This window comes from Antechinus flavipes, chromosome 3, assembly GCF_016432865.1.
Source record: "Antechinus flavipes isolate AdamAnt ecotype Samford, QLD, Australia chromosome 3, AdamAnt_v2, whole genome shotgun sequence".
NCBI classification, from domain to species: Eukaryota; Metazoa; Chordata; class Mammalia; order Dasyuromorphia; family Dasyuridae; genus Antechinus; species Antechinus flavipes.
The window spans coordinates 280,420,031-280,447,062 of record NC_067400.1 but is presented as its reverse complement, the minus strand read 5'-3'; the positions used below and the strand labels follow the sequence as shown (position 1 = coordinate 280,447,062).

Sequence of the window (27,032 nt, the reverse complement as noted above, 5' to 3'; positions counted from 1 at the left end):
ATCATAGTGTAAAAATTGAGATCTTTTTTTAAAACCTTTCAAAAAAATAAATAAGAAAATTTTTCTTTCAATGTATTTAAATGTTATTGGATTCCTTTGACCTCTTGATCTTCATTTTAAAATGGTATCTCATATAAATTCCAAGTTGTTATAAACTTATTTTTAAAAATTCCTTAATTAGTAACTTGAATTTTTCTTATGTTTAATAAAGATTGTAGTATCATTTTCCTTTATCCTAAATCAAGTTAATGGGAAGTAAGAGTTTTTGAAAAGTTTTTACTTATCTTTTCCCATCCTACTTACCTCTTTTATGACAAAGGTACTACTGTTATCTTTCCTGCTGTCTTTGAATATCAGACATAAAAAAGTCATGGGGAGACATTCCTCTCAAGAAGTACTGCCAAAAAATAAATCACTGACCTTGGCTCAGAACTTGAAACTTGGCCAACTAACTTACTTAACCCTACTGCACTCTTATGTATGTATTAGCCATTGGTAAATTAGTAGGCAGTAGAGTGGTGCAAAACGTTGAAGCTGAAAGAAAATGTATCTTTTATCTAAATTAAAAGTAATTATTTTAAGTTAATTTGGACAAACAGCAGATGTTTTGCATTTTTAAAAAATCAAAACAAAGCAGTCTTTGGAAGCAAGTGAGAAGAAAAGGCAGACACAGATCAGCAATACTTTGCTAAATCCTTGACTTTTGCTTCATTACAGCTGTAAATAAGATAGTTAATTGCATGGAGGCTTGACGACTTGCAGATGGGCTAACTGTAGAAGAGCGGATGTCAAGCTTTAAAATCTCTTCCACCTGGAATTGCTTAGTGTTGGGGGGAATAGGGGGAGGTGGAGTTAATACCAGATTGAATCAGAAAAGCACAGATTTATTATTATTAATTATTATTATTATTATTATTATTATTTTAACTATCAACATGATGGGAGGGTAGTGAGGTAGAGAGGTAAACCTATTTACTTGAATGATATGCTTACTATCTGTGTAAAAAAAAAGAAAGGAAATAAAACAAACATTTCTGACTGCCCATAATTAACTCTTATAAAAGTATACTTTATCCATCTAAAAAATTATTAGTTTGAAAATATGAAGTAATTTTAATGTGCAGTCCTAAAAATGGATGACATTCCTATGTGGTATAATACTTTTTACTTCTATACTCTCTTCTCAAAAATAACTAAACAACCTATACAATAGTCAGCTAATGTCATGTGGATTATTAGTAAAAACTTTATATTTGACCCTCATAAGAACAGATATGCAGATATTGATCAATATCTCTAGAAAGGATATTTATTTCTGACAAAAATAAATGGTTGGATGGATAGAGGAAGTTGATTTTTGCCATAAATTCTGCTACATTATTTTTATTTAACACCATTTGTTGTATGAATACTTGACATATGAAAAAAAATTAATCAACTTTTTCCATGGAGAAGATAGCAGGAAAAGGAAAATATATTTGAAAAAGTCTTACAGGGAAAAGTGTTCAAAAAATGAGCTTGAAAAATAGCCAACAAAATGAATTAGTGGCTATTGAGGAGGAGACTGGTATGCATTTTTTAAAGATATAAAATCCTTACATAATTTTTCTGTCTTTACTTCTTTTTTCTTCTATGTAGGGAGCCCAGATGGAGCCCAGCTTGTTTCGTTGCCGTAATATAGATTGTGATGCCTCACCTATAACCTTTGTCATCCAGCTGAACAATAAATTAATCCTGGATATCAGGCGATACATTAAAAAATACTACAATGTAAGTATCTGTAATGCACTTTAAATATATATTTACACATACACACATATATGTAAAGCTTACTCAGTACATTTGATAGTTCTTTTCAAAATGAATAGTCATTTGTTTTTCTTTTAAAATGCATAATTTTGAAAATATTTAGGGAAGGTGCTTCTGCAAATTTAAAACAGCTTTATTAGGAAAGATGGTGTCTATTGGGAAGAACATCCATTTCATGAAAGGAAAATTAGTTTTATAATAACTTGGATTTGCTTTGGATTTAAAAAAATACAATTGGGAAATACTTCAGTAAGTGAAACAATACTCATGTAATCTTGATTGAGAATAAGTCAGTATTATATATAGGCATATTGATAAGTAATGTCACAGAATTCCATATTGCTGTCTAGTAAGCTGATATGTAGTACTTTTTATTTGAATGATACTCAAAAACATTTAAGTGGTACTTATTTGGAGGAAGTCAAAGGAAACATCTTTTGGATTTAAATACAATTTACTGGCTTTCAGAATATTTCTGACGTTGAGAAATACTTTCTGGAAAATGGCAGAAATTTCTTGTGAGCCATCATAAAGCTTTTCCTTAAGTAGAAAGAAAAATAAAACCCTTTCAAGAGCAAAGTTTCATATGAATAAAATTCTTCCCTTTCTCTCCCATCAAGACTTAATAGAAGCAAAACTTCTCGATTTTGCCTTCTTTTCCCCTTTCAGTTATTGATTATTTTAAGTATGGCATAGCAGATAGAGTTGGCTTTAGAATTAGGAAGTTCTGTATCTTTTTGTCCCTTAAGTTCTCAGTGCTATAAGCAGTTGTGTAGAAAAATAATTTTAGTAAAGGGACTCACCTGCACCAATATAGAATTCCCTATATTGGTGAATAGGTCTCAGATCCATCTTTAGCACTTTTGATTATTTAACAATTTTATTGTTCTTGTAAGAGTTAAGTATCATATTACTTAGAAGCTAGTTAACTTTGCCTTATAATTTAAAAAGAAAATTTTCTGGCTAGACATGAACGAAAAAATAATCAGATTCATTATGTAACTTTTAAAAAAGTTTTACTCAGTATAAAGTACTCTCTTTACCTCTCAATTTTAAAAATAATGCTATTCAACATTGCAAAGTAATATGATTTGTAACTTTTAAAAACTACAGTATTATGATTCTGAGTTAAGGATTTGTATTTTCTAAACATTAAAGAGGATAATGAGGAGGAGCTAGTTGGTATAGTGGATAGAGCACCAGCCCTGAAATCAGGAGGACTTGAGTTCAAATGTGGTCACAGACACTTAGCACTCCCCTAGCTGTGTGATCCAGGGCAAGTCACTTGATCCCAATTGCCTTCCCCCTCCCCCACCCTCCAAAAAAAGAGGATAATGAAATCTAAAATATTTAAGTGATCAGTTCTGTATCCATTGTTTTGAACAATAGGATAGGTATAAAAGTTACTTAAGACAGAAGTATTGATACACACATGCAGCCTTTTGGCTGCCTGAAGTCCACACTGTTCCCAGGTGATTAAATACTGTAAAGTAGAGGTAATATCAGTATGTGGTTTTCTGAGTCAAAATGTTGCCCCCAGGGATCCTTTTCTCACAGTTTAGTGACTCCTTTTTTATTTTAATTTGACATCACTTGTCTAAGGCAGAGCTTCTTAAACTTTTTTCTATTTGCAACCCCTTTTTACATGACCCCAAGCATATAGATATATAAAATAAGTATACTAAGAAAATTTTATTGATTTCATTAACTACACATTCAGTTACGAGACACCTCATAAGAGTTAAGATTCATAATTTAAGAAGCTTTGATAGAAGGAACCACATTCCCTGTCTTGATATTCAGCATATACTTTTAATTTCTTCCACAGTCAACTAGATCTAAGTTTTGTAGCTCTCCAATTATGAGTCCTGTTGAGCAAGAGCAGATAATCTTGCCTTGTGTAAAAAAAAATTTAAATTTTTTGTTTAGGATTTTAGATCCTTTAGCAGTCAATTTTGTAAAGCATCAATTCTTAGAGAAATTTTTCATTTCCTTTTCTAATAAACAAAGAATATTTGGAGAAATTGAGTTATGATTTATAAGAACAAAGTCTGCCACAAATGTAGGATTCTTTCCTAACTCCAGAACAATTTTCTGTTTTGTTTTTAAAACATGTAACCCAAATTTAATTCCTGCTTGCCATAGCTTAAGCTTTCTGGAGCACTTAGTACATTGTTATTTTTATCCATGCCAAGACAGCTCACCAGCTTCAGTGTGGAAGACTAGATGAACTCAAACCTTTCTTTTGTGAAGTGTTTTTATTTGTCTATTTTTCTGTGAATTTTCTTTCTAAAATTTTTTAAAGTCTCTGCTACAGTTCAAGATTGAACCGAGTTTTCTTTTACGGTTAAGAAGGCAGCAGTTGGTGTTTGCCTATACTTTTCTTGTGTAAGAGTAATGTTGTGTCTCAGATTTTTGTCATTGTGTTGCCCTCAGAACAGAGAGGTGTTTCATTTCTCTGCAGGTTTTGTATTTGAATATGAAAAGCAGTCTGAGTGCTTTTTTTTTTTTTTTGGCAGACATTTCATTCTTCCCCCTACTCTATGGGCACTCTTTAAATTTGTAGGTATCTGTTTAGAGCACTATTTTTGTTGTTGTTGTTGTTCTTGATTAATTGAAACTTCATTCTCTTCTCCATACCCAACTTTTTATTAAACTTTCTGTGTCATCTCCTTCTTTCCTTATTTTTCCATTTGCTACCTAGCAGGCTCTTTAAGCTTCTATGCTTTCCATGACTCCAAAATATCCTCTACATGCGCTCTTAGAACATAACTCATTATGCCACTCTTCTACCAGGGATGTCCTAGAATTTTGGATTGAAACTTTGAAGGCATTTAATCCAACTTCTACTCAGATGGTTTCTTTGTAGTTCTGTCAGATTATGACCGAGTGCAGTGGGGCTGTGAAAGGTGGCCCTGATGGGGCCCTGAAGCCACGAAGACCCAAGTTCAAATCCAGCCTCAGACACAAATTGTTTGACCTTCGAGAGGTCACTTAACCCTGTTTGCCTTAATGTCTTTCTCTATATAATAAGTCAAAAGGAACTAGCAAAACATCCCAGGACTCCTGCAAGAAAATTCCGAATGTGAGCTCACAAAGAACCAGATACAACTGACTAAACAACAGAAATATATGAATATGATCATTCTTGATTATCTCTTCTCTTGGAGGATGGAAAATACAAATTAGCAAAAGACCGTAGTCCCCAAATCTTGTTTCACTTATTAACTTTAATGTGATTTCTTATAAGAGCTTTAGAAAACTATTGTCAAGGAATTATGTATGAACTTCTTATTTTACATAAGGACTCCCTGTCCTCTGGGGGAGATGTTGATCAAATGGGAGAAGTCACATTTAACCATCCAGGAAAGATGTTTGTCCTTTGATTCTTGAAGAAGACCATGACAACAGGAACACGATGCCATAATAATGAATTGTATTTAAGTGAGGAGGTTTGTACAAAGTCACCAGCCTAACTCTCTTCCCCAAAACCATCTGGGTCCATTGGCCAAATATACATGAGGACAACTAGAGATGGCCTTGGATGTACAGTAGACTACCTTGTCCTTTCTAATCTAAGGTCTTTCCCAGGTCTCTGTGACTAAGGTAACACCCGTTCAGTGATTAACACTAGATAAAAAATGAAGCAAAGAATGGCCTCTTTTACTTAATCAAAAAAAAAAATTAAATTTGTTCTGGGAAAGGAAGACCCTTAAGCTTTTCTGGCCCAAACAGAAACATTCACTTTGAGTCATCGGGTCAAATGCTGACCAAGTGAGGCTTGGGCTGGAACCTATTGTTGGCCAATCAATTAGAACTAAACATGGTCTTTAAAAAAGAAATCTAGTTGGTAAACCCCAAAATATCTTGTTAGATTTCACCCATCAGAATCAGTATGCCTTTGGGTAAATCATCTATAGGTAAGAGTATGATACCTTTCGCAGACAGAGGAGGAGAAGGAAGAAAGAAAGATTGAAATTATTAGATTAGCTTAATAAATTAGATGAATGGAAATTATTAAATAGAAATTATAATATCATATATATATTGCTTTGAGGTTTTTCATATATTAATATCATTAACATTTTTATGTATTAAAATTGTTTTTTAGGGGAGAAAAGAGAAGTATGGTAGATATTGCCCTATGATATTAAATTCCTTTTGTTAGTATGTTAACAGTAAGTGTAATTGCAGTCTGCCAAATGTATCATTCCATGGTAGTGACCCAGAATACCGTTCCATAATAATGGTGACACAATATATACCTTGTTAACAAATTGTTGTCATGAAATTGTAACAGTTTTTCTAGAATCTAAAGATAATATAAATGAGCATAAGTAAAGCCATAGTAAAAAATGTCATGTGATTGACTTAGCTGTAAAGGATAATTGCTGAAAGAGTTTTCTACTATTTTGAGATTAGGATAATATTGCTCCAAACTGAACTGTTTCACTTTTGCCTTTGTCTTTTTGTCTCGCCTGGCCCAGTACATGGCATATTATAGGTACTTAATAAATACTAATTGATTGATTGGCCTAGAAGCTATTTTGAATTTGAGAACTCTATGCCCAACTACTCTTTCCCTTCTGATCTTATCAAGGTCAATATAAACCAATTAGAATTTAAATGAGAAAGGAAGAGTCTTTTAGAATTTCAGAGAAGATTGACTGAGATAAACGTTTTTAAAAGATAAAAACTTTTTTTTGAAAACTTTAAAGTTACAAGAATCAGTCAAAGTTGAGGCTACCTCAGATTCTGTAGCCAACCACAACATCTTGAGGAACCTAGCACTGGTGTAGAGGAATTAGTTAAAAAAGAAAAGATTCTGATTTGAAGGAATAGAATAACTGAATTTTTTTTCTTTTTTTAGAAGATATATTAAAACATATAGAAGTCAGTCTACATCTTAAAAGTTTTATTGTATTCATTCCCTTTTTATGCACCTCAAATGAATAGTTCTTCACTTCATATTTATTTTACATTTCCCATTGTTTTTAAACATATACTTGAAAAATCAACATGTATTAATATTTTTGTTAAGTGACATTCTCTTTCTGTCAAAAATTATTTATAATATCCCTGAAATTTTAAGTGCAGTACTTTTGCTTTATTCTGGCCTTTGTTGATCCCAGTATATAGTTAAGTATGAACTGATATTTTTGAAAATCATGACAAGCCAGTTTAAAAATTACATCACTAAGCTCTCTGAGATTTTTTTTAAAAGATTCAATTTTTACAGTGAAAAATTGATCTATAATTCCCTCCCCCCATCCCCTTTAAATCCTGCTGCAGAAGAGCAAATAGACACACAAAAAGAGAGAGAAACACTAGCTAATCTAAATTGGGAAATGAAGAAGGCTTTTTTTAAGCATGAAAATTTCATCATCTTGTCAGCTGGCAGAATGCCTGCTGTGTGGATTCACAAAGGCTAAGAATTACACTTTCATGAAATTTTCCTCACTAACTGCCCTGGTTAATTTGAAAGATAACCCACTGTTCTAATTCATTCCTCATTTGGGCGGTGCAGGTTTTATCTTTGATCTGACAAAGCATTTGTGTTAATCGTTTTGGCCCTCTACTAGACACTCTTGGGATTGTGCTTTTACAATAAATGTGTCTGTGATAGCTCTTTAGTCTATTATACTTACAATAGATCCATAGAACTGGTAATTAATTCTGTACTGCTTTGGAAATGGGAAGAATAGGTGTAGCTCTGTCAAGTGCTGCTGGGAAGTTTGTTTAGCTGGTTCATTTTTGAAGTGTTCCCCTCAGCCATCCATGAAGCATCCACAGAAGAGAGAGACTGACATTGAAATGCTTGTCTACTCTGAATACTTGCTGATAAATGGATAATCTGACCCTCTTGTTACCTGGGTGGGAGTAGGGAAGGGTAGAGCTTGTCATTTACTTGGTCACCAAGTTATAATGTATATTAAAATTGTCCATTGGCTCATTGAAATAAAGACCCATTCATTTCTAAAGGTGGAGATTCTGAGATAAATTGGTAAAAGCAAAACAAATTATACAAACTTAATCCCCTCTGAGAGATACACAGACATAAGCTTCTCTGATCCATTCTTTGGCAAATGTGATATATATTCCTGGTCATCTTTACTGTCTTTTGTCTCCTGGTGACTTAATGGAGGAGAGTTACTTAAAAGGTTGAAATCTTTCAATTACAGTGTCATTTTTAAAAGAGCTGAGAAGAGATGGGCATGCCTCATTTTCAGGAAAATGTGAACTCTTTGCATAAAGTAGGTGTTTAATGACTGTTGATTCGATGATAACACAGAGCTGTAAGTTGGTTTTTTTTTTTTTTTTAAGAATACCACCAAAAAGAAAAAAGAAAATCCCAGAGTTCACAGGAAATCAGTCATTTATTCTATCCTGAAACATAATTCCCTTTACAGTATCTCCATATTATGCAACTGTGGGTTTTTTTTTTTTTTTTTTGAAGATTATCAGTTATTTGAGGATGGAGATCCCTATCATCTTCCTCTTTACATCTTTGCATAGTCTACCATAGCACCTTACAAAGTAGTAGGTGCTTAATAAATATTAGTTAATTGATCTGCTTAATCAAAAGTTTTTCATGGTATGTTGGCAGAAAGTTTAACATGATATAAAATGTTTTAAGGCACATTCTTTTAGGACTTTTTCAAAATAAATCCTTTTATATTTATTTGACTTGGATAATACTTTATTAACCATCATTAGATAATTCTATAGTGTAGGTTTACTTCATATGCATTGAAAGTAAGAGACTCCTAGTATCTGCATATGTTAATTTCACATATAAGTATGTGTTTTCACATGTTTTCTCCCTCTTCTTCTTCTTCCTTTCCCTCCTTCCTCTCACTCTTCCTCTCTCCCTCCTTCTCTCTCTTTCCCTCCCTTTCCCCCTTCTCTCTCTATCTTTCCCTCTCTCCCTCCTCTCCTCTCTCCCTATCTCTTCTTGTCTGTCTGTCTCTTTCTCTTTCTCTCCATCCTCCCTCCATGTCTCTTCTTCTCCTCCCTCTACACATTCGTGACTTCCACAAAAAAGAAAGAATTATTAGTGGTTATAAATCTTAGTACATCCTTTGTCCTGTGCTATTCACCAAACCCTTGTCCCCCATCCAACCTTTTTTCCATCCTCATTTCAACCTTTTTTGTTTTGTGTTTCATAAATATGGTATTCCAAAGGAAACTACCACCATGTATATGGAAAAGCTGTAAGTTTTAGGAGCATTATTTGTTGTTCAGTAACTTTGTACTTTTTAGCTGCAAAAAATTCAATGTTTAGCCCTTAGACTCTCTCAGTTTTCATCTGTGGTGAGGCAGGCTGGTGGTTTTTGGGTGATAGATTAGTTAAGATTACTTCAAATAAATTTTTAAATATAGCTGTTGGAATAACTTTATTTTCTGGCTTCTACATTTATTTAGTATATTTTAAAAGAACAGATTATTTTTTCCCATATAAAGATTCTAATAGCATAATTATAAATGATACAAGACTTCCAAAGAAGCAGTAAATACCTATACCACCCAATCAATAAAGCACAGTTCATGGGTCAGTATTGCGTAAAATACTGTAATTTCCTTTAAGATTTCACAACAATGGTCCTAAAATCACATTCAAAATTAATGAGTCAGGAAACATTTATTTTCACTAATAATTCTGATTCTGATACTAAAAGACTTAGCATTAGTAGACAACCCCATTTGAAAAAGAGATATCCCATTAGTTTAATAGACTATTACTATGCTGGGACAAACAATATAGTAAACATAAAGAGGCAAGGAAATACATATTTAACACATACAATGTGAAATGAACAGAACCAGGTAACTAACAGCCAAGATAATTAGAAAAATTTAAAGGAAATAAAATTTTTAAAAAAAGAAAAGAAACTTGAGTGTTATGAACCAAACTTGCCCTGGAAAGAAAAGTTATACTATCTCCCTCTCTTCTTTTGCTTAGGTAATATATTATGGGTGTGGAATAGTACGAGTGGTGTCAAGCTTTTTCATTATGTTAGTTTCTCTATATTTCTCTCTTAATCCCTTTATTTTCTTACTTTAAGAATTGGCTCTCAGGGCAAGAAAGGGACTTGTGAAAGAAACACTGGGGAATATAAGAGTTAAAGCAATACCAATAAAATTTATTTTAAAGAAGAAAAAAAGAACATCTAATATAATCACTTAATTACTGAAGAAATAAGTCTGATTGTATTGTTAAATGGCTTACTTATAAAGGCCAGATATCAGACTTAGAAATACAGATCTCTTAAATGTGCATTTTAGTGCTTCTCTTTGTAATATTTTCATTGGTATATGATTTTTTAGTATAATAAAATTGTTATAACCAAACTTTCCACTATATTGGTCTTTGTATATTATAGGTTAAATCATGCAAATATAGCAAACATATGGGGTGCATAAATAAGGGTTACTACTAACCACAGAGGCAAATTGGGCCAAGTGCAGTTTACTACAGCTTCTTATCTTATATGGTAGCATAATAATCCCTACAATCTTCTAGCCCCCCACTAAGATTTTCCCCAATATCTCAAAATATTTTTCAAAGGCTATGCCACCAGAGTATAAGCAGTATAAGATCCTGTAAAGACATAGTAACAGGTGATGCTTTTTTCTCAGATAATTAAGTAATTAAATCAGCTATTGAGATTTTAGAGGTGTTTGGTTCTGATGAAGAGAGTGTATCCACACCAATAAAATTATGGCTCTGTGGAATATGAAAACAAGTATTTATAGCTTTATTTTTATTATGACATTTAATCCTATCTGAATAGTTTCATAACTTGGTGATAAATCAGAAGAATTAACTGGAATTACATAGCACAGTGAATAAAACACTGGACTTGGAGTCAGAAAAACTTAAGTTCAAGTTTGGCCTTAGACACATACTGATTATTGATCTACAGGTAATTTTACTTCTATTTGCCTTACTTTTCATCAATTTAAAAATGGGCACAATAATATCTATCTCCAGAGTTTTGGGGAGGATCAAATGAGAAAATATTTGTAAAAGTGCCCGGCATTTAGGCACTATATAAATGCTAATTGTTATTGTTGTCATTGTTACTGTTAATGATGCCCTTATAGGAATGCTTGGAATATCTAAATTTCAGAATAAGGCAGATTCCAAATGAAGGTCATACCATCCCTTCATGAACTTGAGAATCATCATGCCATTTCAACTCTGAGATCTAATGACTTGAAACCACCAGATGATCTTTACAATTCCATTCTTGCTACAATCTTTTAAAGTGAAAGAACATAAGCCTTTAAATCTCAGAGATTCCAGTAGTAATAAAGAACTAGTTCCAACTACAGATTGTCAATTTTCAGTAAGTTATTGTTAAACCAATATCCAACCACTAAATTCTGCCATACTTCCCTTTCTAGTCACCATGTCCGAGGTTCTCATCTGTCCTCTTGGCCTCCTGCTTCTGGAAGATTGTCTTCCCCTGGACATTGGCCCCCAGAATTTTACATTTATGATGTATTTCTGACTTTTAATCTCTATCCTTGTATAAGAATAATACTTTCTCTTAGTTCCAGTTGGTTATTCTCATCACCTCAGTGGTAGCCATTATGTATTGTGCCTCAGGTAATTGTTGAGATTTGAAACTATAAAAGAATGACTAACATGTTAATTATTATAAAACTTACTGTAATTTTGAGTAAGGCAGTTTTATAGAATAAACAATAATTTTGCCAACATTTATCACTTTACTCCATTCAATATTTATCCTGATTTTTCACCAACTTCACTGGCTTAATATTACCTATTCACCCTTTTGTTTCCCCTGTTAGATGGGTTAATCTCAGTGACCTTTGGCTTGATTTGCCATGATTTGGTTTCAATTTTCCTCCAAGGAGAATTCTATCCTTTGATCATCAGTGTACATTATCTTCTTTCCCTGGACCTATGGCTCGGGATTTGGCATTTATAAGACTATAGCTCAAAACCCATTTGTAGACTTGTACTTTCAAAGGCAACCTAATGTGTACTTGAGTTTCTTTCACTAAGCTAGCAGAGTATCTGTGATGCTTCTTGAGTCAGTATGGATTTTGCAGAGATCTCTTTACATGGGACTTTGTGTATCCTATATGTTGGGTCACACTCTACCTTTGTATATTCTGTTCCCCTTTTGGATATACTTTTTCACTGAAAAAAACTGGTTCCAGAGCCAGTACTAGAAGTCAGGTCTCTTGATTTATTATGTTTTTTGTTCTTTTTCATTTGAGCAAAGAAGGCTACCTCTTTCACACATAGTATCAAAAATTTCTTGCCAAAAGTTGTTCTCAAAATTGGATATTACAAAAGCTTTTAGCATTGTAATTATAACTTAGGCTAAACTATAAAACTAGGTGCAGGCTGAATGTTGTGATCAACTGTTATAGGAAGGTATGGCTTTGTTGATTTTTAAAATAAAATTATTTAATTAACATAATCACAAGAAATAAAAATTGTCACATATACAAAATTGGGAATACATACCCATACATGTAAATTCCTTGCATTTTGATTTTTTAAATATATTAACTTTAATGAAACTTACTTGTTACCCTTTTCAATGTTTTTTCCCATCTCCACATATAAAAATGAATTTTTTTGATCATTTGAAAAATATACTCATAATCCCTGTTTATGTATTTTCTAATCCTTAGGTCCAATGTCATTTCACATTTATTTCTTTGTATTCTTCATATTTGTCTTATTTTTATAGTTTGATGATACTCTTATTAATATATCCTATACCATAATATACCAGATATTGTCCAATCATTAGATGTGTAGGTTATTTTCATTACATATTTTTTAACTTTCCTGCCCTTTTTTCCTCTTAAGTAAGGTCTTAGAGTCTGTCAGTTTTCTTATATAATTTGCTCATACTGGTAAGGAAAATTGCCCTTTATTTTAAAAATACAAACTACTGTAAGAATAATGGTGTCAAATGCCCAGAAACAAGTGGAGAAAAACAGAAAACTTGCCTATGCTAAAACATGGAATTTTTTTTTTTTTGGTCTGACTTCTTCACTGTGTGTATTGAAGAAAAACTGGACTTCAGTCCCATTTCTTGTTATCCCACCTAACAGTAAGGGAAAAACTGAACCAGAACAAATTTCACTTAACCTTTAATGGTGAGATCTTAACATTATTGACCTTCATGACTTCAGTGAACACAGAGCTATCTATCAGTATTCTGTTACATTTGTAAAAGAGAGAACTATGGATTATTTAATTTGATTGGAAGTTGTTTGTCACAGTTCCTTTGTAGGAGAAATCTGTTCATTTCGGGTATAGATTTATGAAAGGTTATATATTTCAGTCCAAGTTTAGAAAGGTATTTTGAGATCTAACAGAGCCATTATCTCTGACCTAATAACATAGAATAAACAAATCTCTACCTAAGAGAAAAATGAGTGTTTTTGCCTTTCAGTCAAAAATAATAAAGTTATTATACCTCAAAACCTCACATTCCTATTTCCTAAACCAAATATTCTCCAAGAACTGCAAGGATCATTATAATTTTTGTCTATCTTGTATTGTTTAGTATAAATAGGAGATAATTTTACATTTCAAAAGGTCTGGGCACTTAGATTAGCTTTTAGGGGCCTTCAGTAAGTATTTGTTCCTTGTAAAGGGCCTATTTAGTAAATTGAAGATAACAATGTTACTTTTTCAGTTATGTCCAGTGTTACTTCGGTATTTGTTGTGTGTAAAGGAATAAATCTCCTTATTAGTCTACTTTCTCAAATGCAAAAGAAGGTTATTCGGTGCCCCAGAAAGAACCCTGAATCCAAGGTTCTTTATCCTCAGTTCTTTATCCTGGTTCTTTCACATAATAATTTGACTTCTCTGCACCTGTCTGAGTTTTTTCATTTACAACATGAGGTTTGACTAACTGATTTAAAGTCTTTTCCAGATCTTCATCTATGATCTTATGCTCTAGCAGTTAAGACCCTTTTTCCCTACTCCCAAGCTTCATTTTGTCCTTATAAGTCTGACATTTCTAAGATGTCTTAGATACTGAGGAGCTTTTGTAGGTTGTTGGATTACTTTAGTGACTTAATATGTTTTATAGTCTAGAGAAACTCAGTGGCCAATGTGAAAAAAGGAACTAAAGAGAAATAGGAGCAAGCGGTATAGTGAAAAAGGCTTTCATATTCAGTTTCTAAAATCTTGTAAGCTAAATTGGCTATAAAAAGGTAAAAAACAATTGCCCCTTAGAGAGAGGTCAACTCCAACTTTTTCCTCCCCAATTTGAAAACCTATCCAGTAGGAGAAGCCCTATTTCTTAGTTTTGCCTCTTGCTCCACATGATCTGGTAAAAGCCACTTCTCCTTCCTCTCCTCTTCATCCAGTTAATCATCTGTCTTTAGTGGTCATCCAAGATACATGAACTGTATAAGTTCGTCATCTGACTCTATTCCATGGTTTGGATGATAGACATTTTTCATTTCATACTTTTTCACATGTTATGTATAATTAGACCAAATATCTCTTTATGAGACAACTTAGGATAATTGGATAGAATACTACACATGCGGTTTAAAAGGCCTGTATTTAAATGCTACTTCAGATGCTTATTGTTTGCAGCATTTTGAGTAAGTCATTTACTCTCTTTTAGTCGCAGATGAGATGCCTATCTAACAGCTGTGTGATATAGTAGATAGAACTCTGGGTCTAGAGTCAGAAAGACCTAAGTTCAAAACTACCTGCAGGCACTTACTAGCTGTGTGACTGCAAGAACTCACTTAACTTCTTATTGCCTTAATTTCCTCAACAGTAGACTGGGAATAGTAATAGCAGCAACAATAGTACCTACTTCCCTGAATTGTTATGAGTCTCAAATAAGAAAATATTTGTAAAGCATTTAGCCTGAAGTCTAGCATTTAATAAATGCTTATTCCTTTTCCATTTGACCCTTTCATCTGTAAAATAAGGGCAATAATACTTATGGTGCTTCTCAGGTTGGTTGTGAAAATTAAATGAGGGATGTGTGTGTATGTGTGTGCACGCGCGCATGTGTCACACGTGCACTTAAAATACTATATAAGAGTAAGCTAATTTTTATTTCATTTAGGAGGCTCTGCATTGTTCCAGAATTTGATGTCATTGTCACAGTATCATGGGCAAACTGCAGAAACTTACCATTTATTTACAAATTAGAAAGTCAGCATGTTGTAATGGATAGAGCAGCACCTGACTTGAAATAATGGAGACAAATTAAAATTGCCTTCTCAGTCTTTTACTCAGTGTTTTCCTCTGGACAAAGGTGTTTAATCTTAGTTCCCTGATCTATAAAGCAAAATAATAACCTCATCTACTTATTGTTTTGAATGTCAGATGTGATAGTGTATGAATTAGTTAGCTTAGCTATTACATTTCTAGACTCTTACCCCACTTTGCCAATCTTCTCTTTTCTCTACCATCTAAATAACAATAGCTTTCTTGGTTTCTCTAATATGATTTGATGAAGCTATCCAAAGGATACTGGAAATAGAAAGTTTCAAGGAAAGTTAAGAACTTTGGGCTCAAGTACTAACTCTGTAACCCTCCCTTTGACAAGTCAGTAACTTCTCTGGGCCTCCATTTCAAAAGTGAGAAATTTAAGACTAGATGTCTTCTGACATTTCTTACAGCTCTAAATGTATGATAGTATGATCTGGGGTTTGCTTGCACCCTTAGTTTCCTCACCTTGAAAGTGAAAGTATCAGGCCAGGATGTTTTCTTCCAGGTCTGACATTTTATGATTTGGTTAATATTGTGAGAAGATTTCTTTGTGGAACAGAAATAGTCCTTGAAATGCATCTTTACAAACTTAACTGGTCCCGTTTTGTAATTACAGTCCTAGAATGGTGAAAGCCTTGGGTATCTTCTCAGTTCACCTTCATACATAAGTCACTTACTCTGTTCTATGAGTGCAGTGTTTGGAATTTGTTTTTATAGATCAAGATTTTTCTTTAATTATTTGCTTTCAATTTGATGCCTCTACACCAGGCTAATCTTTGAGGAAAGAAACAAGTAATAATTAATTTTAGCCAAATATATCAGAACATACTTAAGTTGATTAGAATATTTGGAACCCAGTCATGTGTAAGTATATGAATATAAAGGAAATGCGGGTTATATACTCAGTCTCCAAGCTATTCATATAGACCTGTGAGAACATGACTATATGTGTTTATTCCTAAAGAGAAAAAAAAAAGAAAGGAAATTTCAAAATCCATATGAAGGCAAATATACCCCAAAATAATTTTCCCCAATCTCTAAGGTAAAGAGATAGAGGAAAAAAAAAAAAACTAGCATCTCTGAAATATTTCCCTTTTATGTTGAACTCTATATTAAAATAATATTTTTAAAAATAAAGAGTTGAGGTTTTTTTAAGTTTTAAGGTATGTTGCAAATGTTTGATAATTGACAGATAATTATGGTTATTCCCAGTCTTTTTTTCTCCCTCAGTTAATTGTATAAGTAGAAGGAAGAATTTTGTATACAATAATGCATCTTCTTCTTACCTTTTTTTTTTAAAGGACTCCCAACTTCTAGCAATTTCAGATTATCAACTGGTGGGGGTTTTATGCATTTACAGAAATTCTAAAGGCTTTTAAAAACTCAGTAGTTGCAACTGCCATCATTTCAACAATGGCTGTCACCACCACATGCTTGAGTCTTAGTCTGTTAGCAACACCACCATTCCCACCTATAGAAAATGCTCGGGTTTGAGCAAGAGTGGCAGCTTGTAAGCATCTATCATCAAAGTGTGAAAGGATCAGAATAAATAACTAGGTCAGAGACTTTGATAGAATTATAAATCTAATACAGGTATCTAAAATGGTAGCTATAATCCTTTCTTATCAATGGTAGAAATTAATGGTTTGGGATATTTCATAAATAGAATTATGTGAGAAAAAATAAGCATATTCTTTTAGTTGTTATGTAGTTTAGGAACTCCTTAGGACATATCATACAAAGTTGTAAAAAGCCAAAGGGAGGTTTGTATACCTAGCCACTAGTTTGTTGGCAAGCTTTCATTCTGGTCTTCACTCTCCTTCCCATGAGTTTTGTCTTCTTGATGGAATTGACAGAAAATAATAAGAATTTTTCTATTAATAGAATACTTTTCTTTATAAAGACTACAATGTGAATTAAATCCTAAAAATGAATGATTAAAAATCTAATCCAAATTAAATCTGAATGATTATTTTTAAAGTACTTATTATGGACTAAGCACTATGTTAAGTACTAGAGATACAAAGAGAAAACTGAGACATTCTCTGCCCTTTGTAGTTTATTTTCTAATTGAAAAAGCCTCCAATGAGATTAGGGTCAGTAATTCCACTGATAGATTTTGGGTTAGAGAAATTTCATTTATGATCCTTTTCCATGGTCCATTTTTATTTTTATTGGAGGCAAGAAAAAAAAATTTTAAATAGGTAGATAAGTTAACTTTTAAAAGCTAGTTAAAAATAGAGGTATACCATTTGCAATTCATGTGATCTAAGGACTTTCTCTTCATACTATCATGCAATGAGTATAGATAGATGTTTGTGTAACCATTGAACATGACATTCATTTGGTTCATCATATATGTATGAAATGATTTCCTTAATTTATATAACATTGATCCACTTGACGTCAATGCTTAGTGCTTGCCATATATAGTTTGGAAGGAATGGAACAGGATAATTTACACAGCTTGCTTACCAATTCTGCATAGAAGTGAGAATAACATATTAAATGAGAATAATATCAATCAATAAACATTTTTTAGTATTATATACTGTGCACTGTGTTTAATTGATTCAGATACAAAAAGAGGCAAAACACAGTACAGTATAATGGGGGAGACAACATGTAAACAGATGTGTATCAAGTTAACTATATACAAGATTTAAAAAATAAAAGAAATACTTAAGAGTAGGGTAGTACTAGAATTGATTGTTGTTCAGTGATATCTGACTCTTCATGATCCCTTTTGGGGTTTTCTTGGAAAAGATTCAGAAGTGGTTTGTCATTTTTTTCTCCAGCTCATTTTATACGTGAGGAATTGAAGCAAACAGGGTAAAAGTGACTTATGCAGGATTGCATATCTGTTCTGAACTGAGGCCACATATGAACTCATGAAGATGTTTTACTGATTCAAGCCCAGTGCTCCATCCACTTGCCAATTAGTTGTGCTGCTAGAATTTACTGGGAAAGACTATCTGTAAAATATGGGATTTCAATTGGAACTCAAAAGTAAGGCAGGAAATTCAGTAGTTGGAGGTTAGAAGAGAGCTTTCCAATCATGGTGGCCAGAAAAAAAATTCCTGGCATGTCATTTTTGTGGAATGCCTTGGAAGTCAATATTACTGGGTCAAAGACTAACTGGTAGAGAATAAGGTATAATAAGACTAGAAAGATAGTAGAGAACTGGTTATGAAGGTCATTATGTATCTATGTTAGTGACACATAACTTCAGTTTCTGGAACTTGAATATCCTGAGGTATCCAAGAAGACACAGGAAACAGTATTTTATTAGCCATAACTTGCATCTCAAAAGAAAATCTTTCCCTTACCTCTTATTTGATAGGCTTACGTTTTCCCTGTAGGAAAATAAGCATGCTTTCTCTCTAGATCCTTGAGCAGAAATTTCAGTAGTGATTTTTTTCTTAAATCTAGAAATTGTGAGCCAAGATAATATACTCCCTGAACAACACCTGAAAGCAAAGACTTCTCCCACTTTTATCTGAATTCTGGCATTGCTACATTCATCTGAATCTTGCTTTGGTAAACATTGTCTTCCCATAAGACACCCAGTACATTTTTCCCTCTCAACATTTTATATATTTATTTACTATAATAATAAATGTGTTCCCAAATATGCTAGAATTCTCTAGAATTTTACAGATTTCAACTTTTCCATGTCTGCCCACCCATGGCAACTCTAATCCATATCCTCCAACTAAGTTGCTGCCAGGGATCCACCTCTAATGGGTTCTAGGCCTTCCTTGTTTCTTTCAACACCACTCTTGCCCTCCACCTGTCATTCTTCACTCTTACCATATGAGTAGTTTATCTTCCCTTTCTGAAAAATAACAAATATTCTAAGAGCATTTTGAATTGGAAAGAACACCTATTAAAATTTATTATCATTACCTGCTACTTCAGTTGATTGACCTCTCTGACCTCAACTTCCTTATCTATAAAATAAAAATGTTGGATCAGATGATCTAATTCTATAATTCACCTTTAGGGAATGGGGGGGGGAGTAGAGTAGGCAAAAATTGGATGGATATTTTTACAGCATTTTTTATTAGTTGGTTATCTGCATGATTAACATAATTATTTTCATTTTATTTTTTATTTCTTGACCAAAAGGACTAGGTAAAATTTGCAAATGGCTGGAATTCTTTTTTTTTTTTTTTAATTAAAAGCACTAATGCAATTTATTCTGAAGAGGAGATTGAAATCTGACTCATCAATACATCTTTTTTTTTTTTTTAATAACTTTTTATTGACAGAGCCCATGCCTGGGTAATTTTTTTACAACATTATCCCTTACACTCATTTCTGTTCCGACTTTTCCCCTCCCTCCCTCCACCCCACAGATAGCAAGCAGTCCTATACAAGTTAAATATGTCGCAGTGTATCCTAGATACAATATATGTGTGCAGAACTGAACAGTTCTCTTGTTTCACAGGAAGAATTGGATTCAAAAGGTAAAAATAACCCAGGAAGAAAAACAAAAATGGAAACAGTTTACATTTCATTTCCCAGTGTTCTTTCTTTGGGTATAGCTGCTTCTGTCCATCCTTGATCAGTTGAAACTGAGTTAGATCTCTTTGTCAAAGAAATCCACTTCCATCAGAATACATCCTCATATAGTATCGTTGTTGAGGTATATAATAATCTCCTAGTTCTGCTCATTTCACTTAGCATCAGTTCATGTAAGTCTCTCCAGTCCTCTCTGTATTCATCCTGCTGGTCATTTCTTTTTTTTTTTTTTTTTTTTAAATTTTATTTTTTTTTTAATTTTTATTTAATAATTACTTTATATTGACAGAATCCATGCCAGGGTAATTTTTTTTTTTTACAACATTATCCTTTGCACTCGTTTCTGTTTCGATTTTTTTTTTCCCCTCCCTCCCTCCACCCCCTCCCCTAGATGGCAAGCAGTCCTTTATATGTTGGATATGTTGCAGTATATCCTAGATACAATATATGTTTGCAGAACCGAACAGTTCTCTTGTTGCATAGGGAGAATTGGATTCAGAAGGTATAAATAACCCGGAAGAAAAACAAAAATGCAGATAGTTCACATTCGTTTCCCAGTGTTCTTTCTTTGGGTGTAGCTGCTTTTGTCCGTCATTTATCAATTGAAACTCAGTTAGGTCTCTTTGTCAAAGAAATCCACTTCCATCAAAATATGTCCTCATACAATATCGTTGTCGAAGTGTATAATGATCTCCTGGTTCTGCTCATTTCACTTCTGCTGGTCATTTCTTACAGAAAAATAATATTCCATAACATTCATATACCATAATTTACTCAACCATTCTCCAATTGATAGCCATCTATTCATTTTCCAGTTTCCAATGGTTGGAATTCTTGCAAAAGACTAGTTGTCTATTTTCTAAGCTCCCTAGGAAACTGTCCTGTTTAAAACCAAATGACATCATCTCTGTTCTTAGTGATGCAGCCAGGAAAATTAGTCTTATGTTGGCTTTTATCATCATAGTAGTTTACCATACCTTCAACTGCTTTGAATCTTTTTGGGAGTAGACTGGATATAAGCTTCCTGAGGGCATACACTAGCTCTTCACAGTAAATAAAACCCCCTCTATTAACTAGTACAACACCATACCCATTACTTAGTCATGGCTGTTAGGGAAATTTAATTTTTGTGAAAAGCTGTGTTTATTGGAAATATCTGGTTTCCTGTCTCTAACAATAAATATGTGCATTATTAAAAGAGTTAAATTCCTTTTCAGATAAACATCTGCTCGATTCTTTGTTGAGACTGTTAGGTGGGGGTGACAGCTATTAGAATATTAATATGAAAGTTAATGTTTAAAATCCATACTATCTTTACATTAAAGTTTCTTCTTTTTTTTTTTTTAAATGTTAAATGATTACTACTGAGGAACAAAAATACATTTTGACAGGTGTTTTTTTTTTTTTCTCTAATGTCTGATGAGTGCTTTGGAAGTGTCTGTTTACGTGTTAAAAGTACCTAATATTCTTTCTAATTGTTTTATCAAGAAATCCAATTGGATGGAATCACATTTAAAGCACTGAAAACAAATGTTCATACAGTATTTACCCATACGGTCTTTGAAAAATTGATTTGTATTTCCAAGCGTGCAGTGAAATATTTGGAGTAAGTCTTTTTAAAAATTTGTATTTTTGGTATAGTTTTAAGAGCTCTGTTCTAGACAGTGGAGAAGAAGTCAGGTTTCCTACTTGTGCATTTTGTTAAAAGTCAAGAAATACTTTTTCTTTTAAAACAGAAAATCAAAATAAGCAGTGTGAAGAAATGGATTTAAGACAGCAAAATTGTTGTATCTTAAGCTGTGTAAAAGAAGTATAGTACTATGGTCCAGAAAATGTGTATTAGTGATGGTTCAGTTAATGACTGCAAAAGCAAAATAAGTACTAAAATAAAACACAAATTCATATGACAACATTTAGATAGTATGGAATATCACACTTGAGGATGTTCAGTTAAGCTATATTGTGTTCTTCCTATCATTAAGCAGATAATTTTTGTATCAACTTTGTGAATTTTCTTTGTGGGGTTTATTCCCCACAGGGATTTTTGATGATGTTATTGTTATTGACAATGTGAACAGTGAGAGGGAGGTAGAGAGGAGGATTCATCATAAATTTTGGTGAGAAATAAATAATATTATAATGCCTGTTTAGTCTTGGTTAAACAAAACCTACCTATCAATATGTTTTTGTTTTTGTTTTTAATGACAGAAAGCAAGTTGTACAAGATTCCATTTTTTACTATAGAATTACCTTTAGGATAGGATAATAAATGGAATATGAAGAATAGGTTCCATATCTTTATTCTTTTAAAGTTAATTTTTAAAACTTAGTTACTGTCTGTTCAGAAACAAAATACTATTAAAGGCACTATATTGCAGAAATACTGCTACTTTTTTTTTTTTAAAAAGAGAGTGTCTTGGGGCCATCCTTTGATATATAATTGCTTTTACATCAGTCACAAGAGAAAGACAAGAATGCGCTTTCCTTGAACTTAACAGTTTGGGCAATTTTCTATAATCCAGTAAATACAAATTGTAGCTTGATTATCCATCTACGTCTGTCAAGCAAATTTTAATGGATGAATGAATGAGTCAAATCTATGCATGGAAATATACAAATGTGCAAAATATGGGTCTAATTACCAGGCTGCTGAATTTACACAAGGTCAGGTAAACAAGGCACCAGTGTAATGATTATTAATTGTTAATAATGCCTTTGGGAAAACATTCACATTTTCTCTCTGAATACCTAACAGTTTTTGCCTTTCTAGTCATTTGAAAAAGACTATGAAATTTTCAGCTAATTTTTTCAGGTGGGGGGAGAGGAGGAAAGGGAAAAGGGAACCATTTCAAAAAACTCTTTTTTTCTGTCTCCCCTCCATAATTGTTTATTGATTCTTTTAATGAAAAAGGTAAAATGAAACATTTTTGTAGGGTACTAATAATAACAGTTTAAGCAGGATGGGAAAAAAAATTAATGCTCTGTAATATACACAAATATACACATACAACAGAATAAAATATCTGCTATACTGTTTTCATGAAAAAGAAGAGAATGCCCCCTCCCTTTCACTGCCTTTTCAAAGATAATCGACATTCTAAAACACAAAACCAAGGTGGTAATAAAGAAAAGGAAATCAAAGAAGGCTTTTTTCCCCTCTATTTACCATGGTAAGTCAACATTTGACTCTTATCTTGCTAGTCTATAAAAATGAGTGTTAGTAGAAGAGTAATATCAATGAACACTTTCTCTTAGATATGCCCAAGGGCTGAAATAATTGAGGGAATTCTTGCTGAGGTTTTTTTTAGTTCACTAACTCTGATCATTGCTCAGTTTTTGTAACTCAGCTGCCATTACAGGCTCTGTGTATCTTGAAGATCTCCTTTTCTTAGCTTTGATCCTGAAGTCATGAAATGTAGAACCAACATTTTTTCATAGGTTATTCAGTCTACTCCATTATTTTTCAGGAAAATTATCCTCATGCCATTGCTTTGAATGCATTTAGGAAATGTTTTACATTAATGATGTTTCCCCAGCATCTCTTATTTATAGAACTGTACTCTTTCTACTCTTTGTGGAAGACTATCTCAAACTCTGAAAGTGTTTGTCCTTTAGATGTGAACCACTATCCCCTTCTGTGCAGTTGTTTAACATGTAATGAATATTTATATTTTATTTTCAATTATTTCAAAGTAACAATCATTTCCTTTTTTAAAAAGCTTTATGTAGTTGAAGTTTTATATTTTTTATTTCCTCATTTTATTTCATGTTTTATTGAAATCCTTATTTTTGTGAATCTTTTCTGTTTTACCCATCTTTTTCTTTTCTTTCTTTCTCTCTTTCTTTCTTTCTCTTTCTTTCTTTCTTTCTTTCTTTCTTTCTTTTTCTTTTCTTTCTTTCTTTCTTTCTTTCTTTCTTTCTTTTTTTCTTTTCTTTCCTTTCTTTCCTTTCTTTCCTTTCCTTTCCTTTCCTTTCCTTTCCTTTCCTTTCCTTTCCTTTCCTTTCCTTTCCTTTCCTTCCTTTCCTTTCCTTTCCTTTCCTTTCCCTTTCCCTTTCCCTTTCCCTTTCCCTTTCCCTTTCCCTTTCCCTTTCCCTTTCCCTTTCCTTTCCTTTCCCTTTCCCTTTCCTTTCCTTTCCTTTCCTTTCTTTTTTCTTTTTTTTCTTTTCTTCTTTTCTTTCTTTTCTTTCTTTCTTTTCTTTCTTTCTTATAGTTTTTTATTTACAAGTTATATGCATGGGTAATCTTACAGCATTGACAATTGCCAAATCTTTTGTTCCAATTTTTCCCCTCCTTCCTCTCCCCTCTCCCTGATGGCAGGTTGACCAATACATTTAACCATATTTCTTAATGGAATCTTAAATCTAGAGCTGGAAGAGACCTATGTAGTCATTTAATCCAGTTCACTTATTTTTAACACTTGATGAAACAGACCTGAGGATGTTAAAATTTGAACCTAGGACTTGTGATTTCTTTTATTTTTTCTTTTTTGGCCTTAGATCTTCCTACTTTTACATGTAACTAATAAGACAAATACCAAACCAGTTAGTTTCCTAACTGCATTTCCAGTTACTTTGTATTTATTCTTATTTAATTTTATATGTTCTTGTTCTTTCCTTTTGAGAATTGAAATTGTTTCATTCTTTGTATTTATACTCCTAGCATTTAATATTATTCCTAGAACATAGTAGAGAACTTAATAAATGTTGGTTGATGAAGAGAATAATATGACTAAATGAAATGTACAAATAAGTCCAATTTATTTAATCTGGAATTTAAGATTCTTTCCAAAGTGGATCCTTCTATTCTTTTAGACTATCTCCGGGCTATTCTCATACATAAATTCTATACATGGGTCAAACAAATATGCTTTTTTTTTTTGGTTATGCATTGTATTTTCTTGCTCTATGCAATTGTGTATTGTTGGTCTTTCTGCCCTTTTCCTATCTCAAATTCTAGTAATTCTTCAAGGCTCAGCTGAAATTCCACTATCATTTTAGATGAGTCAGAAAGGAAGAAGCCTTTTTTGGATGACTATAGTTCCTTCCTTTTTATGGCACTTTGGTTGCGTCACTTTTTTTGGATATTATATGTCATGTATTTGTAATTCATTTATTAATCTAGCAAATATTTCACTCTATACCTGATTCTAACTTCCTTTAGGATAGGAACTATATTTTGTGCATAACTTTAGATTCCCCTCAGCACTTAGTGTAAAATCTTGCTTATAGTCGATACTTTATAAGGGTTTTTTGAATGAAAAATACATATCTCCATAACCCTTCATTCCTAAACCTTTTTTCAAAATAATGAAATTGAAAGAGATGTATTTTTATCTATTTCTTCTGCCTGTCTTCTAATGCTAACTTATTTTGCACTAAAATAACCAAATAACTAATAATGGGGGGAGGGAGGGAGAAGCAGCCAGAAATCTAAATATTCCAGTTAATTAACTGCTTATTTTTGTATCATCCATTTTCTGTTATTACCTGCTACAAATATTTCTTAAACTTTGCTATGGTTACATTTGTTAATATCTTGGTGCTTGAGTTTCATAATTCACATTTAAACAATTCTGTCTTTGCCTCATTAATTCACAATTCCATGACCTAATTGTGCAACACAGCTTATACTTATACATGTGAGTTGTTTACTTTATATAGCACTTCAAAGTTTAAAGGTTGCTTTTTTTCCCCCCAAGCAATCTAAAGTAGATAATAAAAATGTTATTGTAACCATTTTACAGATGAGCAAATGAGCAGTTTAGAAAAGACTAATTTACCTAATGTCACATGGTTCTAAATGTCAGGTTCAGAATTGTAAAGCCTTCTAAATTCCAAGTCTAGTGTCCTTTCTACTCCTAGTTGCCATAGACAGAGAAACTGTTAAAATGCCAGGCATAAAAATATTTTTAGAGAATGTATAACAAGTATGGCTTTCTTTCTTTTTTGGAAGAGAAAAATTTTAATATTAAAACATGTTCCAAAGTTTGTTTGTTTGGCTTATTTATAGTATATTTTTGTAGTAAACCTGATCTCACTATAAAGTTGTCATCCTGACCTACTTTTAAGCTTTTTTAAAAGATCTTATATTTATATATTTTTAAAAAATATTTATTATTCTTTGTTATTATTTAGCTTTGATTACCTCATAAAATCAGGAAAGTTTGAAAACAGGATTTTGGTCTCTGTAAGTTTATAGAAAATAAGCTAGTTTTGCAGGTTCCTTTACTTTGTTATTTACAAGAAAGATGTAATTGCCTTAAAAAAGGAGAAAAGTTATTCATGAAGTATTTTCAATCTTCAAGAATCAATAATATAAAAAAATGAAAAACAACTCTCTGACTCAAGAATGGAAAGAATTTTGATTACATCATGGATTTGAACTAAACAGCTAGTATACAGGACAGTGTAGTTAGTAGATGAGACCTAAAAGTAACAAAAAATGTGATCTGTTTATGTATTTGAAGTTTTCTCCTTATCAGCTTTCATGCATATTGATAAGTTCAATTTATTTTTATAAACAGTTACTAATGCTATAATGTGTTTTCCCATATCTTCTATTTGAAATTTTTACTGTTATTGATTGAAGATTCAATTGAGAAATGTGTTTAGAATCCTGTTTCTGTGGTAATCATAGAAGTCAGTGGGAAGACAAGAAAATTGTATTGAAAGAAATTGTGTGCTTGTGTTTTGTGTTTCAGCATAGATTATCTCTGCCAAAATAATAGCTGTCATTTTGTTCTTGTTATATTAGTGGCCTGTAGTTTACCACTACCTCTTCTGCCTTAATTTTGCATTTGTCCATTTTTATTGATGCTAGAAAAAGACTTAAAAAAAAAGTGTCCAAATTCAAATGAATTTTCATGGTGATAAATTAATTTTGAACTTAAAAGAATTATGAATTATGACCCTAATTTACCTTGGAATTGAAACAACAGATCTTAACATTCACTGACTTTGAAACTTGAGTTCTGTTTAGAATTTCATATCATGCCCATCACAGGGAGAAAAAGATAGAAAATGTATACACTGAGCCTATAGGACTTCCTGCAGTGCTTATTAATCCTTTATGGATCATTTGAAATGTTTCTAGTTTATTTAAGCTTTGCTGCTTGTATCAGATTGTTCCTACAAAAAAAGGGGGGGGGGGAGAAAAAGTGATCATGCTTTGAATTTTTAAAAATGATCTCACTTTCAAGCAAAAACACTTTTTTGCTCCATTAGAGTTGAATTTGCCAAACTCTTATGTCGCATTAACACAGGCTTTACTGGGTAGATAAACGTGTTGTTCAAAGACTGACTTGAACTTTACCAAACTGCATATTAAGATTTTTGTCTTTATACTATTTATCTCTTGAATGGATTTTCTAGACAAAATAGAATAGTCTTACTAAAATATGCTATCTTTAATGATGGAATGCTTTTGTCTTTTTGATTAGAAAATAAA

At 32.5% G+C, this 27,032-nt stretch overlaps 1 protein-coding gene across 2 annotated transcripts in view; it reads left to right on the top strand.

Annotated features, from left to right (window-relative positions):
* POLA1 (DNA polymerase alpha 1, catalytic subunit) overlaps window positions 1-27,032 on the top strand; it is a 343,224-nt gene that overhangs the window by 153,624 nt on the left and 162,568 nt on the right. For both annotated transcript variants that reach the window (XM_051985075.1, XM_051985076.1), the window contains exon 34: window positions 1,639-1,770. In XM_051985075.1, the coding sequence (XP_051841035.1) occupies window positions 1,639-1,770 (132 nt within the window). The remainder of the gene's footprint in view (window positions 1-1,638; window positions 1,771-27,032) is intronic.